The following is a 17,859-nucleotide window of genomic DNA, read 5'->3' on the forward strand; positions in this document are numbered from 1 at the left end:
ATCTATAAAGCTGTAAGTTTACAATTTACTTTCTACTTTGATCACGAAGAAGGGTGCAATGGAATGATGAGTAAAGGGTAAAGTATTGGCTGGAGAAAGCCTATTCAGAGGCCCATCGTGCAAGATTCAAAGGAAAAGGGCGCTATATGTACTGCAGATTTGGCAGGAATTCGAAATGGATAATCCTTAGTTGTGTTTTTAGGCTTGACATTAGAATGAGAGTAAGCACTGATTTTTGACCCCAGTTTATGTCTCACAGTAAACTCCTAGGAATGGGGTTCTAGTCCAGTCACTACTGGGGAAGCTCACTTGGTTTCTGAACATTGCAGCTAGAACATCACACTGGCATCTCAGACTCAGCATGTCCAAACTGAGTTCGCAGTCTTCCCGCTAACCGCGGTCAGTGCAACCATCTGTCTGGTTGCCCGAGTCACAACTGTAGGTCATCCATGAAAGTTCTTGCTTTCTCACCCTCCCCCCACACAGTCAGTTATCGATCTACTTCTCTCCATTCCTGCACACCCACCATGCTCCAGACCGCGCGCGCTCTCAGCGGGCTTCTACAGAAACTGGCCGGCTGGCCTCCTGCTCCTGTCCTTTCCACTCCTCACACTGTAGCTTTTGCCTGTGCTGTCGCTTCTCCTGAAAGGCTCTTCTTCACATAGTAAATTCTTCTTATTGATCCTTCAGGTTTCATTGTAAACATGATTTCCTCAAAAAAGCCAGTCCTGACCACCACCTGCCACCACCCTTTCAACATTCAGTCAGGTTCCTTTAGGTTCTCTTAGCACCTCGTACCATCTGTAGCATTTATCACAATTGTACTTAGTTAATTATGCACTTAGTTGTCCACTCTGTGTCTCCTACTATAATGTAGGCCCCACTGGGGCAGCAATTCACGGCTGTATCCCTGGCTTTGCATATAGTAGAGGTTCGACCATTGAGTAAGTGAAGGGTTGTTTACCTGTGTGCAGTACTGCAGCACTTTCCTTCCCCGTCCTTGTCTAGTCAGGTGTTGCCTCCACTGCAGAACCATCTCTTCAGCGGTAGTGAGGTGCCCCCTCTCCCCTATTTCTATAACGTCTTAAACACCCCGTAGTGGCACATCGTTTTGTAACCGTTGGTTTTTACAGCGTGGGGCAAAAGTAGGGTTACAGTTGTTTGTGTGGAAAATAACACAGCAATCAGTAAATGATAGTACAAGAATAAACTCTGTTTCATGTACTCACAACTGTAAACCTACTTTTGCCCCACCCTGTATGTCTGTCTTTCCTATTAGACTGTGAGCTCCCTGAAGTAAATATTATTTTCATATGTGTCTCTGCATTACCAAGATCTAATGCAATACATGGTCTAAAACAAATGTTTATTAAAGGAAGAAAGGAGAGAAGAGAAGGAAGGAAGGCACACTGACCAACTCTTTGAGAGTTTTCTGAGTAATTTCTCTTCTATTTGTGTGATGAGAGAGGGCATAGGAGTCAGAATAGTAGAAAAAATCGAAAAAGGAATTATTAAAGTTTTAGCCAAGCTTCCTGAAAGAGTCCAGAGAGACACTTAAGGACAGTCTAAGGTCACTCAGACAGAACACGTACACAGCATTGTGAGCCCCCTTTGTCTGAAGTCATCTGATTACCAGTGGCGACCTGGTCCACGTTAGTAACTCCAGAGTTTTCGTTGTTTGTTGTGAGAGAGTAGCATGGGGAGGCCAGGGTGGGTGTCGGTAGTGAGTGGCAGTAGTAGGGGTGATGAGATTGTTGAATGCCGTAGGTTTTCTAAAAAGTAAACCTGGTGATGAATCGAACAATTCTTACTTATAAAAATGAAAAAGCAATTTTCTAGTCCATGGTTCTCAGATTAGAAGTACAATTTTTACTTTTTTTTTGACTTGTAGAGAGAGAATTTAAGAATTCTTACATCTGTTGTCTGTGGTCTAGGAAGTCATTCATTCTTTACTTCGAACACAACTTTTGGCAAGGTTTCCCTGTAAATGTTTGAGTGCATGCTCAAGAAAGCTACAAACCCTTAAGGGAATATTTGGCAGCTGTTCAAAAACAGTTCAAGCTGTTATTTTGTGGTCTGTGGTATCAGGAAAGCCTATCAATTAAATTTAATCTTCATGTTGACTTGGGAGGTCATTGTTTCTTTATTGCCCACTTGATGTAAAAGGAGAACTACAGACTGAATCAAGAGATGAATTTAGTCTGATCCTGTAACGCCCAGCTTTTATTTTTGTTTGTTTTCTTTGTTCGTTCATTCATTCATTCATTCATTCATTCAACAAACAGTATTTGTTGTGCACTATGCGCAACAGGTCTGAGTTCAGCATGGAGCAAGAGTGGTTTCAGCTTTTAGGGAGATGAGAGGCCATTGGAGGATTTCGAGAAGAGTGACAAGATCTAACTTATATTTTTTAAGGATCACTTTGGCTATGTAAGAGGAATAGATTAGGGGGAACAAAGGCAAAAGCAGGAGAGTGCTTAGCAGTATGTTAAGTACTTCTCAGGCAAGACAGGAGTGTGACTTAGATTAGAGAGGTAGGAATGAAGGTGGAATGAAGTCATTTGTTTCTGAATATATCTTTGAAGGTGGAACGGATGGTCTTTGTTGATGGATTGGGTAATGGGATGAGGGAGAAAAAGAGAAGTCAAAGATGACCCCAAGGCCCTGAGGCATTCTTGATGCCCCCTTGGGACCCCTTTGAAGACCACTGCCCTTGAGTGCAGGAAGGTTGATAAGCTAAAAGGCAAGCCTGATTCTGTCCCTCTCCTGCCAAAAACCCTCCGGAGGCTTCCCATTGTCCTCCTTATTAGACTTCTAACATGACTCACCGAGGCCCTTCATGACCACACCCCTAGTTATTTCTTCTGCATTCTCTCTCACCTCCCTCCACCTTACATCCTGTCCCCAATCCAGTCCCCACCCTCGATGAGTCTCACTTCCTCCAGCCCTGTGTTCTGTCCCCTGGGCTCTCACGCGTGTAGTCCTCTCTGCCTCTCTTCATCACTATTACGCTCAGGGTGCTGCTTGGATTTTCTTCATTTTTTCCCTGGTAGCTCACCTTTTCTCATTTATGTTTTTACACTGTGTTTTTCTTATAACAGCCTGTATTTACTCTATTATAGTATTTCCAGTACTTTATAGTTTATGATCTTTTAATCATCTGTCATTCTTACTGGAATGGAAGCTCCAAAGGGTGGAGGACCATGTCTGTCTGTCTCAGCTTGTATCGCCATCAAGGGCCTAGCTCATAGAAGCAATTAGTTAGTGTTTGTTGACAGTTTGACTAAAGTGTGTGTAACTTTTAAGGTAAAATGTAAAGTGCTTTCTTGGTAATGTGGGGATGGATTTGGGAGAACCTCCTATGTTAGGGTAGTCGAATTACAAATTTTGTTTTCCTTAGTATATTTCAAATTTTCTGGAATTTGTTTTATTTCTTTTAAGCTATTTTTAGAAGAGTCTCAAAGAATCAATTCTAATTTCTTATGCATTTTAAGTATCTTAAATATAATATCCTTAACTCCTCAAGTAATTTTATTCCCAAATTTGACTGAATCCTAGGCAGTTCCCAAGATCTTGTGGGGGTGTCCAACCTGTGGCCCAACACCAAATCCTAAATTTACTTAGAACATCGAGATTTTTTTGTGATTACTTGTCACAATGTATTTAATGTGTGGCCCAGGACGACTCTTCTTTCCATGTAGCCCAGAGATGCCAAAAGGTTAAACACCCCTGAATCTACTGAAAGTAACCTAAAATGTCTGGTTTCTACCCTTCTGCTTTAGTAAATCAAAAATCATTCTACTTATAGCTTATTTTTCAAGGTTGAAGAGGTATCATATTGCTCAAAATAGAGAAAATAACTTTTTATTATTTTGTATTTAATTTTTTTCTATTTATCAAATAAGCCTTTCCCTATTTCCCTATTCTTTTGAAACATCATCATAACTCCAAAAATAGTACTTAAAGTATTTGCCAAGTGCCCTTGCATATGTTGTCTTCAAGTCGTTGATGTCACAAATGTTGGAGATGAAGAAGCTGTGGCCAGAGAAGTCAGGTGACTTGCTGAAGGTCACAAGCTTGGATAGAGGTTGACAAACATTTTTTCTGGTGTGAAGTTATTCGTGGTGGACTGCATTCTGATGCTTTTCCCCTTCCTCCACAGTTGTGCATGCCGAAAGGGCTGTCTTTCAGAACACAAACTGACAATAGAGACCCCCAGTTCCACTCATTTATAATTACTCGGGAAGATGGTTCTCGCACCTACGGTTTTGTTCTCACTTTTTATGAAGAAGTTACAAGTAAGCAAATCTGCACGGCCATGCAGACGCTCTACCAGATGCACAACGCGGAGCATTACAGCAGTGTCTGCGCTTCCTCCTCCTGCAGCATGGACTCGCTGGCGAGCAGCATCGACGAGGGAGATACAACTTCCCTTTTGAAACTCCAGCGATACAACTCCTATGACATCAGCAGAGACACCCTGTATGTTTCCAAAAGTATATGCTTGATCACACCACTGCCCTTCATGCAGGCCTGCAAGAAATTCCTCATCCAGCTTTACAAGGCAGTTACCTCACAGCAGCCACCACCCTTGCCACTGGAGAGCTACATCCATAATATTCTCTATGAGGTGCCCCTTCCACCTCCAGGGAGATCGCTGAAGTTTTACGGTGTTTACGAACCCATCATCTGCCAGAGGCCTGGGCCCAGTGAACTCCCCCTCTCCGATTACCCACTTCGAGAGGCCTTCGAGCTCCTAGGACTGGAGAACCTGGTGCAGGTGTTCACCTGTGTTCTTTTAGAGATGCAGATCCTTCTCTACTCACAAGGTAGGTCTGCCCTAGATTTTAAGTCTTCTAGAAACAAGTGCTTAAGCTCTCAACTGCTCTGTTTCCATGGGATATATTATTAGAACCAAATTATTCATGGTCGGAAGTCCCTTCTGGTTTGTGTAAAAGGAACAGGTGTAGGTGGGACCAGAGGCTGAGACATTACATCTCTTTAGGGTGGCAGTGCTGGTAGAGAAAAACAGGAAAGAATACAAAAGCAATAACTTGGCTTACTTGAGTCTTTATTTTTTAATGGAAAAATCTCCCTTTTTCCTGATAATACATAATTATCCTAAAAGAAACATTTCTATTCATAATGAAAATAAAGAGGATCCTGTTACTACCAGGAACATGTAGACCTCATTTTTTACAGATTAGAAAAGGTTCATGTCAAAACTCAGCAGACATTGAAAGGGGGAAACGAAATTGTTAGAACCCTGCAGCCTCCTAAGGCAGCAATTTTCAACCTTTTTCACCTCATGGCACCACACAAACTAATTCCTAAAACTCTGCGGCACACCAAAAAAATAGGTATTTTTTGCTGATCTGACAAAACAAATAGGTACAATTTTGATTATTCACACCACACGGCCATTGTTGTGTTGGCCGCCAGCATCTTTTTATTTGGTGGTCTACGGGAAGAGGTCGGGGCCCGGACTAAATGGTCAGGCAGGTGCGCGTTTGCAGAAGGCTTGTGGCGCACCGCTGAACATCGCTGGCTGTCCCGAGGCCCTCAACCCTGCATCTTTGCCTGTGGGTGAGAGGAGGGGTATCGCCATGACGCAAATACAGCTCTCTCTAGCAGTTCACCAGATCTGTGTGGGGTTCTTTCCTTCTGTTTTTAACCCCAGAAGGAAGTTACCTTGATGTTATTTTTCATTCAGAGTTCTCCCACCACACACTTAAGAAATTAACAAAATTTGGGTTTCATTTTACCAGTATGAATATGGCTTTGCAGAGGAAATAAATGTTGTGTCTTAATGGGTAAGGAATTGAAGGAAAGTATAACATGGTGCCTGTGCATTGATGAGTCCTCTGAGAAATGCGGCACAAATATTTGGGTTAGCATTTTGCTAGCTTAATTCAGGCTGGCAGAATTGTACTGTGGTTTCCTGACTGCTGCTCTTGGGCTTATTTTACCGCTTTTCATTTTTTCTTTTCTATTTTAAGCTAAGAGTGAGACTGAGCCAAGTAGGCTATATTTGTACTTACCCGTCTTGTGTGTGTGTTGACACTGTTTGTGTGTTGACAGCGCTTCACGAGGCTGTGTTTTCTCTGGGTTATGCTACATAATGTTCTTGGATAATGAGTTCCAGTGTCTCAGTGCTTATTGTGAGGAAGTTCTTCTCTAATGGCCAACCTGAGTTCTGTCCTTTCCTCGAGCTCTCACTTTCTTAGTGCTCGTCCTTACTTGCAGATCACCCCTTTGTATCTGAAAGATTTAACTTTCCTCCTTTCTATTTCTTCCTTTCTTGCTTACCTCTCTGAAGTGGGTAGGCCTGAAGAGTTGCTGAAAGGGGCAGGGGCTTGGAGCTTAACACCCTCAGCTGTGTTCACCCATCAGGGAAGAGGATTTTAGCTCCTAGATACACGAGGCACCTGCAGGGTCATTTAGGTCAGTGTCCTGATGTCCTGCCTGGAAACAGTGTTGTTTTTTGAAGTCATAACAATCCTGCACTCAGCTCTCCGCTCTGTCGCTTACTGATGGGAACCATGGACAAGGTCCATAATCTTCAGTTCGTGTCTATAGGGATAAGAGGGTTTTTTGTTTTTTTGTTTTTTAATTCCTTCTCATCACTGAGTGTGAAGACTAAACAAGAAAACCTGTACAAAATACACTGGGCATAATTGGCTGACTACAACATGATATCCAGTGTTGTTGTAATTATTAGTTTTACTAGTCCTACCTAATCCTCTATGAATTATGCATATCTTGAATTATGAGGGTCAAACATATTACTGTGTTTAACCCTTATTTCAAGGTTGAGAACCTAATAAATGTTCTCTTATACTGAATGTCATGCTTTTTTTCTTTAAGAAAAAGCCTTCCATTATCACATTTTCTGTTTTCAGGAGCACTGTGTGTCTCATTGCTTGTGGTCTGTCCTGAGCGCTCGTCTTTCTGCTCTAATTACCTTGTCACATCTGGCGTATGGGGTCCTGTTGAACGGTTATAGTTGATTAATATGTATCTGTTTATTTCAGTTTCAAGTGAAGAAGGATTATTTATGAGCATGTTTTTGTACTCAATTTCTTTTTTTTTTTTTTTTTTTGGTAATTTAAGAACAAGAGTGATTCCTGAGATTATAGAAATGTGTGTGTGTGTGTACGTATATATATTTGTGTTGTACAAAAAAGTCTCAGAATAATTTTATAATTATTCACTACAATCACCCTGTGTTAGGAATCATACTATAAAAATGCCTTGTACATTTTGGTGGTTTATCCCTACCTTTAATCCTTTCAACAGTGAGTGAGTACGGGCATCGATGTTTTATGGAGGAGGAAATTGAGGCTCAGGGAAGCTGAGTAATCTGTCCGAGATCACACCGCTCTTACATAATGTGGTGGAGCTAAATGTAGGGCTCGGATGAGTGTTTCCGCAGAGCACTTAGCCACTGTTTCAGCTGTCTTGGGCACTGCACTTAACCTTTCCTGATCTGTCTCAATATTTTTATGAACTCACACTGCACATCTATTATAAAGGTACGACGCTAAGTAATTATAGAGTAAAAGAATGAAAGCTCTGTAAATGCAAGTTTTAACGTTGACAGTGTCTCTCCCATTAGAGACGACACATTTCATTTAAATGAATGAAATAAAAGAATCATTATGTTGATTTGTACTCTGGTGCCCTTCTTCATTCTCCCTGACTGTGTTAAGGGGGTTTTAATAACATCTAATACTTCATTTCTTGTTCACTGATAAAACTATGCCGTAAAATTCTGAAATATTGCAGGTGCTGAAAAATTACCATGAAACCCCAAAGTAAATCAAGGTAGATGGATTTCAGTGAGGAAATTGTCCTTCTAGACAGATTTGAAATTCTAGTCACAGCCCATTTAAACAGATTCAGTCTGTTATTTAGAGAGCATGTACATCACAGTCACTGTGCTGTGTTAATTAGCTAGAAATTTTAGCTAGAGAATGTACCCAGGAGGTAAAAGCTTTTTTCTGGTACCCCAAATCAGAAAAGAGCACTTTCTTCTGGACCCCGGAAATACCTGGACCAAGCAGGGAAGATTGGAATGTGATCCTCTTTTCAAAGGAATAGTGAAGGAATAAAAGGTAGGAGAATTGAAACACCGGTGTCTTAACTTTTGATACCAATAATCAAAGTCTCAGGAACATCTCTGGTTGACTCTTCACTATGGAAATGAGCAGCTACCCACAGCCCGCACTGCACTGCCCGCCTCTCCCTTCCCCTCCCTCAGTAAGGTGTGCGTGAAATAACCTTGTCAGAAAGTAGCAGCTACTTGAGATTTGCTCAAAAAAGTTGGGAGTCTTCTATTCACAAGGTGCCGATCATGCTCCGCTGAAGACCACAGCGTATTGGTTGTGGAGTTTATAAACCGTAAAGGCATGCTCCATATTTTGATGGCAGAAAGTAGGTTCCTGGGATCTGTTTCTTAAACGCAGCAGAATATGATCAGCTTTGGCCAATATTTTTATACTATTAGCTTTATTTTGTGATAATGGAATCACAGTATTAAGACATTTTCTAAATGATTTTTTTGTTATGTATTCAAGAAACTAATCCTTTGTTAGTTTAGGTGTAACATTTTTTTTCCAATTTGTGGCTCCTTATTTTCTCTCAGGGGTCATTTCATGGATTAAAATACTCTTTAATATTCATGAGTTCCAGTTTATCAATTTTTTAAATTCGTGATTTAACCTCATTGTATTTAAGAAATACTTCTCTATTCTGAGATCATAAAAATATTCTTTTCTAAATCTTTTAAAATTACCTTTAGTATTTAAGGCCTTAATCTGTATATAAGAAATGGGTCTTTGTTTATGTTGGGAGGAAGACACGAAATTTAATATTTTAGAGATGTGTATAACTAGTTTGGTGAGTGCTGGTTAGTGGGTAGACAGGCCCTCCTCCCTCTGATCTGCAGTGCCGCTCTGGGCTACGTGTAAGTTCCTGCACGGGAGGGCCCATTTCCAGGCTTTCAGTTTGTTCTGCCAGTCTTTCTGTCTCAGTACTAACTCACACTGTGTTCATTACTGTAGCTTTCCAGTAAGTCGTGGTATCTGATAGGACAGTTCTCTTCACCATCTTTTTATTGAGTTCAATTTTGGGACAAATAACATTTAAAATATTGAGTCTTCTCTTCCATGAAAATGATATGTGCCCCCATTTCTAAGGATCTTCATTAATGTCTGTCAGTAAAGTTTTGTAATAGTAAAGTAGATAATAATGTGCCAATAGTGACAGTTTTGTTGCTTCTATTCCAATCTTTGTCACAGTTATTTCTTTGTCTTGCTTTATCATGCCGGGCTGTGCAGTGCGGTATAGAATGAAATTCATAGCAGCAGGCATTTTTGTCTTTTTCCTGAGTTTAAAAAGAATGCTTTTAGTGTTTCTGGGAAGTAGCCTCATACCAAGTTAAAGAAGTTCCTTTTATTTCTAGTTTCTTTAAAGTCTTAAAAAATCATAACTATATGTTCTATTTTATTGAAATACAACATATAAAGTAAGATGATCATGTTTTTCTCTTTTTAATCATTTAGTAAGGTGAAAAATCTACATTTCATCCTTATTGTCCTGCAATAATGTATTATTACATTATCAATATATGCTTGATTTCTAATATTTTTAATAGAATTTTTGCATCTGTGTTTTTTAACGATTCGGCTTGTAATTTTCATTGCTTGTAGTATCTTGTCTGGCTTTTGGTATTAAGGTCATTCTCACTTCACAGAAAGAGTTAGAAAGTGCCCCATTTTTCTCTGGAAGATAACGTAGAGAACAGTTTGTTTAAGGTTGGAATTCTTTGTTCCATGACCACATGAGAAAACTTGACTGTAAACTGGACTTGTTGGGAAGATGTTAGTAACAGTTCAGTGTCCTTAGTGGTTTATTTAATTTTTCTATTTCTCTTCCTTCTCCCCGCCTTTTCCATCATTGACTGGGGACAAAGACCAAATATTTTTTATTATACCACAGGCTACCCCCGGTCTTTGACTAGGGATCCTCGTAGCAAAAGAATCCTGTCAGTGAAAAGATGCTGGCACATTACTAGTCTCATTTGGTCATTAGTAATTAGTTCATTCCATCATCCTGTTGTATGAAAATGTCTTCCAGGGCAAGGCCCCTGAGGTTTGCAGGTTTCCTGTTGACCTTGTCAGGTTCCAAAAGCAGGAATGGTCCCAGCAATGTATGGCTTTGCCCTTTCAAGGCATCTGGCATACTGAGCTAAGAGATAATGTCATTTCTTGCTCTGAGCCTCTTTCAAGGTATTAATGTAATGTGGGACTTACCTTATTATATAACTCATTTATTCATTCCTTTACCCTCAGCTACTATCCTACCTTCTTTCTATGTACACCCAAACAAACGTTTTTACCTTTGGAAGGGTTATTAGGTTTGGCCAGTTGGTTTAGATTGGAGGCAGCAATATTGGTCTAGCAAATACCACCCCCTCATTTCATCACCATTCATGTAGGGTGAGGTTACATGGGTACGGGACTACTGGGCTGTTTTTACCACTTAGCAGTAAAACTGTATTCACTGTTAACTCCAATTTTGCCAGACAGGGTGAAGGCAGGTCGGTCAGGCCCTTAGGAATTGGGATGTAAAGGTTTAAAAGTAGAGTTACCATTTCTTGCTTTGGAGTCATCCCTGCTTTCTGGCACTTGTAGTCCTGGTCCTGCATCAGGGTGGAAAGAGAAAGTTGAGGTAGTATGGGGAGGAAAATAAAGACTCTAGTCGTCACACCAGCATCCATCTCCAAGCCCTCTCCCCAGATGTACGGGAATAACAGAGGAATCTATCTAGTGGGGAGCCGCCCTTAAGCACCTCCATGTTGAGTTGTGAACATTACTCATGAAGGCATAGGAGTCGGCCCTTCATGCCTTTATCTCCACCCACTTTAGAGAGCAAATGTTTCAACTGGCTGTTTCAATTCTCTGTTAAACCATTACTCTGAGGATGAGCAGCATGCTCTGTCCATTTGATGTGATATCTCTTTGCCCGCTGTTGAATACTATGTACTGTGAAGTGCAAAGTGCGTCCCTTCCTCTGACGAAATGTAACTTCCTCGCCCAGATTGGTAGAGTATCTTCTGTTTCAGTCCCCTCGTAGTATTTTGAGCAATTGCATCTACCACCAAGGATGCAAAGCTGAATCCTGAGTGAGTGTCTATTCCTGTTAGGACTCATTTATAGTGCCTCTGTCCCCAGGGCTACTGGCATCGATCCAATATAATACACTTGCCTGCTGAGGTGGGGAGGGGGGGGTGCTCTCCCCAGGGAATCTTCCTCATAGCTCTCTGCAGCCTCTGTCTTCCTTGTTGGCAGACAAAACAGTTGTTGGCATTTTGTGCCTAAGAGGGTATAAGAGGAACCTGTCTAGACTACGCTCATCTCTGCGTGCTGCAGACCCCCATGTCTCCTCATTTCATGGACCCAGGCGGCCACTCCAACAGGTGCACTTGGACATTGCACTTACCTCCAGAACCTGAAAGGGGGTTCTTGTGATGGGCAACAGCATGTCCTACTTTACTGTGCCCCATAAATTCCCAGAGTGATTTCCATAGGGCTGAGCCTTCCTTACAAGGCATCCTTTTAGAAGTCCAGTTTTCCATTGCCCATGAGTCAGTAAAAAAAAAACAAACACACGTGCTTTTAACATTGTCCAGTTCTTCCATCACTGCTAGGAAAGCAGCCTGCAGATCAGCCCACGGAGCTGCTCTGTTTTTACCTTCCTTGATCAAGTGTGGACTGTCCAACCAGGATATTGTCCTTTTACCTTGGAACTGTCATTCGAGCTCTTTTTTGGCCATTTGAGAAGTGTGTATAGGGCAAGATCCAAGTGATGCTAGAACCTAGCAGCCCATCACTCAGTTCCGGAGTCAGTCCTGTGGGAAAAGAGGCTCTTCGTTGTATCTCCTTGCATTCCCCTTGTAACAGGTTTCCAATGTAAACCATTTCCATTTTTTACCTGACTCTTCTGAGCACTACCTTCTCTCGTTAGAGTGTTTTTCTGATATCATCCAAGACATCACGGGTATTTCAGGCTTCAAGATTATTTTGTGTCTTTCAGCCACAGGGGCAGTTTAGATGAATGTTCAGTAGCAAGCTAGTGATTGCCTCTCAAAGGGCAAATCTCTAGTCCAACATCCCCAAAATTGTTCCTGAGAGGCACTCACAGGCTTTTGCCATAAGCCCCAGACTGTGCTCCCCATAGGGCTACTGAACAAAGTTTGCTTGGCTTCTTTTCTACGCTGTGAGCTCAGGAGGTCTTATTTCCATGCAGCATGTCCAGTTAATATTGCTTGAAGGGTGATGTACATGCCTTGTGTTTTACTTCTGGGGCAGGTGTTCCCCAATCCATCCCCGTAGCACATTCACATACAGCCTATTTCAACCTACCAGTTTTCAACCAAACTTCCACCTTAATCCTACCAACCGTGACAATTTTAGATTCTGTCAGTCTAATTGTAGCCTGCATTAAGACTTCACCAAAGGGTTTGGGGCACTGCAGTGCATGAGGCTACCGGATCAAGGGGTCCAACATCTCCACCCCTGACTATTTTACCCACTTTTGTGCGTGCATTAGGTTTCGGGTCCTCTGCAGGGGTTGAGCCAAGAGACCCTGGCCCTTTTGTCTTTGATTACTCTGCTGAGGCAACCCCAGGTGGGATTTCTCATTGTAATCTTTGCCTTGTTCATGTTTTAAATTTCTCCAAACTGGGGTAAATGGACTAAATTTGTTTAGAGACCTTTAATAGTAGGGGGACCATCAGGGGCCCCTTCGGTTTGCCTAATCTTACATAGTGGTGCTATATTAAGACCTTTTGTTTCAACCACATCACAGTTCATTTTATTCATCCCATTTCTTAATAACCATCTAAAGATAACCTGCTGGATCCAGTTTCTTGGCACATACCTTTTCTTTTCCTATCAATATTTGGTTTATTCACCTGATTTCTTTTTTCTGTATTTATTTTTAGGGAGGGGAAGGGAGGGAGAAAGAGAGGGAGTGAAACATCGACATGCAAGAGTTACATCAATCCGTTCGTTGCCTCTCCCACGCCCCCAGTGGGGACCTGGCCCGCAACCCAGGACACCAGTCCTTCAGGTGTCTATACTTTGGAGAGCAGACCCAACTCTGTAGCACTCGCCTGAATTAGGTTCTGAATTTTCTTGAATTTTGGATGGTGTTTATCAGCCACTGGCTGTAGCATAACAACCTTGCCAGTAGTCACTGTGATCCCAGTTTGAGCAGGACGCTGGAGAGCAGACATCCTGCCCACCATGCTTCCGGGTGAGGTGGTGGCAGCAGCAATATGAACCTCAGTACCTCGGACTGCTAGCTCCAGAGTGTGTGTTGGGCGTTTCTATTCCAGATAACAGAACCGCCTGCAGGAGTCTCTGCTAATGCCACTTCTACTTCTGGTAGTATCATTGAAAACTTGGTCTTTGTTAGTACCGGTTTTACACCTGTCAAAACAATTTCCTGAATGGTGCTTCTGAGACCTTGGGGATACTGTTCTGTTAAAATAACTGGAATTCCTAAAATCCGAGCCCCTTGTAACAATCTTTGTCTCACACTAATAATTTCCCCAAAATACTTGATGACTGGTCTGAACCTTCCCTGCATATCACAGCAGAGAAACACAGTGCTTGAAGATGTGATATTTCCCAGAGGAGTGAGCTGGATCTGCAGCAGCAAGGCGTGCCTTGCTGTGCTTGCTCACCAAGAAACCCTTGGGCGGGTCCACAGGCTTGCCCCACGTTTCAGCAGGAGAGTAGCTGCACCACGAATTTGCAGGCAGGTCAGCTGGCCCCCATACAGACTGGAGGAACTTCTGGGTGAGTGGCCCGTAGCAGGTGCCATGGCACCTACGAGGGCTGCGGGACGACCAGGAGAAGCTGAAGAGCACAGGGCTCTTGCCCATGGCCATAGCTGCCGGGCAGCGCAGGGACGGGGACCCCACGCTGCCCTGTTCCCCCAGTGCATCTGACAGCTCCGGGGCTGCCAAAGCGCAGACCTATTTTATAATTTGTGATTTATTTGTATTGAGGTATGATTGACATATAACATACTAGTTTCAGGTGTACAGTCTAAGATAATTTTATACACTGCAAAATGATCACAATAAGTACCCCCCATATATAGGAATAATTTTCTTAAACCTTCAGTTTATTGACATAAAGTCTTAATATTTCCTTTTCTTCTTAATCTATAAACTACACACAGTATGTGTGTAGTTTAGTCCCCCTTTTCATTCCTAATACTGCTTATTTGTTCCTGCTTTTTCCCTTAATTTTTATTACTTAAAGGGTGTCAGTTATGTTACTCTTTTTAAATAACTTTTACCTTTGTTGGCACTTTCTGTTGTATCTTTGTTTTCTATTTATCAATTTCTGGTTTTGTTTTCTACTTCCTTTGGGCATATTACTTCACACATCCACTGCCTAAACTTAGCATCTTAGTCATTTGAGTTTTTTTAGCTTCATTCCACAAGTCTTAGTATCTGATATTTCCATTACTCTGTTCTAAAATTTTAATTCTCATTTAATTTAACGGTTTGTCCTGATTTTCTCCTTTTTTTTGTTTGCTGTCTTTGAAATAATTGAAATGCTCTTTTCTTTTCATTGCAGGTTTTTCCTTTTAATTAGTATAGATGTTATATGCTCAGTTTCTTTTTCTTAGTGGTAAATTTTGAGATGGTAACATATCATCTTATGTCAGTCTTATATTAATCAGAATCTGTAAAATACAGATACTATAAAATGCTTACTTGTTTTGTTAAGGATTTTGATAATCCCTCAACTTAGACATTTTATTTTATGCACTTGGTTTTGTTTAAATTCACCCATCATTGCAATTTTTGGATAATTAACATTTCATGTCGTAGGTATTTCTTCTGGGATCAATCTTCTTTCTAAAGTTTATTCTTAGAAGTTCTTAAGTGAGATGGCATTCTCTATTAGATTTTGTTCATCTGAAATTGTGTTTATTTTGTCCTTATTTTTTTATTTTCTTAAAGACTTTATTTATTTTCAGAGAGGGGAATGGAGGGAGAAAGAAAGAGAGAGAGAATTATCAATATGTGGTTGCCTCTCATGTGGCCCCCACTGGGGACCTGGCCCGCAGCCCAGGCATGTGCCCTGACTGGGAATCAAACCAGCAAGCCTTTGGTTTGCAGTCCGTGCTCAATCCAGTGAGCTATGTCAGCCAGGGCTATTTTGTCCTTTTTTTTTTTTTTTTTTAAGATTTTATTTATTTATTTTTAGAGAGAGGGGAAGGAGTGAGAAAGAGAGGGAGAGAAACATCAGTGTGTGTTTGCCTCTTGCATGCCCCCTACTGGGGACCTGGCCCGCAACCCAGGCATGTGCCCTGTTTGGGAATTGAACCAGCAGCCTTTTGGTTCTCAGGCCAGCACCTAGTCCACTGAGCCACACCAGCTGGGGCTTTGTCCTTATTTTTGAAAGATGGTTTTACTGTGTATTAAATTCTAGGGTAGTTTTTTTCTCCTAGCACTTTGAGAATAATGTTCTACAATCTTCCAGTTTTCAATTTAGCTACTGAGAAATCATCTATCACAATAACTTTATTTGTCATTCCTCAGCCGAATATTTGTCTTTTACTCTGGCTGTATATAAGATTTTCTGTTTGTCTTTGGTGTCCTGTATTTTGACTGTGATTTATCTAGATGAGGGTTTCTTTATTTGTCCTGCTTGTGAGTCATTGCATTTTTTAAAATCTAACTCCTTTTACCAGTTTTGGAAAATTCTCAGCCATTTTTAAAAATATTACTTCCATTTGTCTTTTTAAAAAAATCTTTCTGAAACAGAAATTAAGCATGTAAATCGTACTCAGTCTCCCATCTCTCTCAACCTCTTCTTCTATCTCTGTCTCTGTGCTGCATTTTGGGAGATTTCTGCATATCTGTCTCCCAGCTTATTCTCTTTTTTACCTGTATCCAATTTGTAGTTAACCCTTCCTTTGACATTTTAATTTCAGTGGCCCTATAAGCAGTTTTTCTCCTTCATTTTTCCTTAAATTTCCTTAAACATAAAACATACATATTTTATATTCTTTCTCAGGTAATTTCCAGTATCTGGTTGGTTGTGTCTGAGCATATATATTCCTCCATGAAGTCTTCATATTTTCTTTCACCAGGCATCTGAGTTCACTGACAACACAGGTTTACTTGAAATTAAAATACTCAGTGTTTCTTTGGGCCGTACAGATAGCATGAGTTTGGGCTCCGGACATACTTGAAAGATAGCTGACCAAGGAATGACAGGTGCAACTCCAGGAAATAGGAATTCTCAGGGAGCTTTTTGTTTCCTTTGCTTCCCAGTGCTAGAGCAAGACAGACAACTTTCCTTTGCAGTAAAGTTCTTTTTTTTCTTTTCTTGATCTCTTTTCCCTGAGATTTTTGCCCTCTTTGGCTTCTAGCTTTATGCAAGAAGATCTACTATCTGTGGTGAAGGAAAAATAAGCCCTGTATTATCAGTCTTTCGGTGTCTAGTAGGAGAAGGGAAATTTGATTTTTACTTCCCATGTGTCAGTTTTCCCTTGTCAAAGCAAACAAATAGCCCAGGGTGCTAGTTTCCATTGTTTAAGAATTTGTGTTTTCTATGAGATTGAATGTTTTTTCCATCAACTGTAAGTAAGGTAGCCTACTGTTACGGGCTTGATTTGACTACTCAAAACCCTCTGCCTTTGAGCCTAAGTCCAATCAGGAGACAGATTAAACTACACAATAATTTAAACAATGGAGTATAATATGAAGAATTATTAAGCTACACGATGAAAGTAATTGTAAAGATATCAAAGTAATTGTAAAGGATACCCTAAGAAGGACAAATTTGGAGTGGGAGCCCACTTCCCAAGACTGAGGGTTAGTCCTCATTGAAGAAAGTGTGGTTGCAGGTCACTGGAAGGTGGAGAAGGTCAGTGGGTTGCCGGGGCCTGAGCTAATCCTCAGTCACCAGGCCAGTAGAAGACAGACCTCACAGGCACAGGTGAGCTGTGGGTGGTGAATAGATAGGCATGGAGAAGTCGTCGGCGCCAGCGTGGGTGTGAGAGCTGAGTGTGCAATGCCCGTGTTAGGAGAGTCATGTGAAGCACTGGTGACCACTGGCCCATCACTGGGACTGCTTACCCCGGGCATGTGGCTGGGGAAGTGTACCACCAGATGTCTTCACATATCCGCACTACTGATCAACCATGCAACGTGAGCAAGAGCAGACAAGACACTGCACACCTGAACTGAGAAGCCCCTTCCTCCCGCAGTGTCTCTCCGGTGCTGTAGTGCTGAAGCTTAACGTTGTGCTCGCTGTAGACGAAGTGCTTACAGTGCAGTCCACTGTCATACATTGTGTACTGAGTAAATCTGGAGCGGAGAGGCAATAAATAGATCACTGGCACAGGAGTGACTGCTTCAAACCCCGAGCCTTTCACGTGCGTCTGACTTACAATCGAGAAAGAAAGAAAAAAGCAGCCCCTGACAACCAAGAGCTGATTCAGCTCTCACAGCTATGTCTCACTGTTACTGCCAACGGGTCACATGACAACTATAGAGTATAAACAGCCCCACAAGCACATCCACTTCAAGCATGGTCACTGTGCAGCACACAAAATACCAGACATCCTCCTCTTGCTGAACTAGTAACTGCTGCGTCACTTCCTTACCAGTCACAGCTTTACCCCACGTCAGTCTGCCTTTCCTCCAGATCAGCTTTATTGAGATACCCAGTGGTAGAATTGCCTGGATTTCTGACAGCATCCAGTTCATAGCATGTCTCTACTTCCTTAGGCCCTGGTCAGAATTACCCAGCAAAG

The 17,859-nt window shown here is 41.6% G+C and overlaps 1 protein-coding gene and 1 pseudogene across 4 annotated transcripts in view; one reads left to right on the forward strand and one right to left on the reverse strand.

The window, feature by feature from the left end:
- The window catches only part of DENND5B (DENN domain containing 5B), a 160,833-nt gene that overhangs the window by 74,969 nt on the left and 68,005 nt on the right, over positions 1 to 17,859 (forward strand). For all 4 annotated transcript variants that reach the window (XM_053921659.1, XM_053921661.1, XM_053921660.1 and 1 more), the window contains one exon: positions 4,163 to 4,829. In XM_053921659.1, coding sequence (XP_053777634.1) covers positions 4,163 to 4,829 — 667 coding nt within the window. The remainder of the gene's footprint in view (positions 1 to 4,162; positions 4,830 to 17,859) is intronic.
- Positions 13,070 to 17,394, reverse strand: LOC112318518 (isochorismatase domain-containing protein 1 pseudogene; annotated as a pseudogene).

This window comes from Desmodus rotundus, chromosome 3 (genome assembly GCF_022682495.2).
Source record: "Desmodus rotundus isolate HL8 chromosome 3, HLdesRot8A.1, whole genome shotgun sequence".
In the NCBI taxonomy this organism is placed as follows: Eukaryota; Metazoa; Chordata; class Mammalia; order Chiroptera; family Phyllostomidae; genus Desmodus; species Desmodus rotundus.